Source organism: Ceratina calcarata, unplaced genomic scaffold (genome assembly GCF_001652005.2).
Source record: "Ceratina calcarata isolate Rehan_Ccalc_2016 unplaced genomic scaffold, ASM165200v1 scaffold389.2, whole genome shotgun sequence".
Taxonomy (NCBI): domain Eukaryota; kingdom Metazoa; phylum Arthropoda; class Insecta; order Hymenoptera; family Apidae; genus Ceratina; species Ceratina calcarata.
This window is the reverse complement of record NW_017162213.1, coordinates 2,171-3,300: the sequence shown is the minus strand read 5'-3', so window position 1 is coordinate 3,300 and position 1,130 is coordinate 2,171. Positions and strand designations below refer to the sequence as shown.

Sequence of the window (1,130 nt, the reverse complement as noted above, 5' to 3'; positions counted from 1 at the left end):
TAAATTTATTATTATAAATTCCTATTACTATTAAAAATCAATTCATGGATTTTTTTTTAAATTCTAGTGACTTAAAATTTGCATGCAAAATAATTAATAAATAAATAAATAAATAAGAAATGAAAATAATAATTACCTTCGACGATTCGAATTCTAAGGAACAGAGTTGAGCACTTTCCCGGGCCGACTTTTAATTTAATGATCCTTGACGCCTACGCGTCGGCGCGCGTAGGCTTATCGTTCCGAATTAATTAACCGAAAAGCGCGCACGACGCCCGCTTCCGCGTTTAACCAGCAAGAGAGCGTAGCATGCGTCACGCGAGTGGCATCGCGCGGTCTCAATCTCCCTGACACATTTTCCAGGTGGCGAACCCCCGGGCACAAGGAGCATCGTGGCTTACTCGTGGGCACGGAGATTGGCACTCGATTACAGACCCTCCAAGGAATGCGACGGTAATGGAACGTACGGAACGACGTTAAATACGTTCAAGTTAGCCGACGCCAAGTGGCTCGAGACGATCCCCGGACAGCTCTTCCTGTACAGTGCCCACTTGGACCTGAGAGTAGCCGGTTACCCGAGCCTCAGGGTGATTGGCGTTAAGCGCGGACCTCTGCCGACTTCTGCCCTTTTCTGCACCGTTTGGTGAGACATTTACCCGAATCGAATCCGATTCACCTTTAATTCCTCCCGCTCGACCGTCCGACGATCTCCCCCCTCCCCCCCTCTGTCTCCCCCGGCATCGCAGAAGTTGTTTCGTTTAAAAGTTTCTCGGACAACGAGACGCGGTGACGTAACCCTGTTACGTACATGGGTCGGTGAACAGCATGTGGGCGTAACTTTAGCAGTAAATTCAGCACGCAGAAAAATTGGGAAAAAAGATTCGCGTAAACACATGGCGATCTGACCTTGTTTCCCAGTTGAAATTGTTACCACGTATCCACGCTTAAGGTCCTCGAATAAAAACAATGCCAAGACGTTCTTGACTCTAAGAAATTTTATTAGACTGTTAAAAAAGTTATTATAAGTCTTCGTTCATTTTTTTTTTTTAAATAATTGTTTTTTTTTACAGTTTTATTACATATAAAAGAAATCGTAAAATAAACAACTAAACTAATTAATTTAAATTAAT

The 1,130-nt window shown here is 43.3% G+C and overlaps 1 protein-coding gene across 1 annotated transcript in view; it reads left to right on the top strand.

Annotated features, from left to right (window-relative positions):
• The window catches only part of LOC108626013 (uncharacterized), a 6,943-nt gene extending 6,296 nt beyond the window's left edge, over positions 1 to 647 (top strand). The window contains exon 2 of the mRNA XM_018026414.2: positions 364 to 647. Coding sequence (XP_017881903.2) covers positions 364 to 647 — 284 coding nt within the window. The remainder of the gene's footprint in view (positions 1 to 363) is intronic.
• Positions 648 to 1,130: the final 483 nt, after the last annotated feature.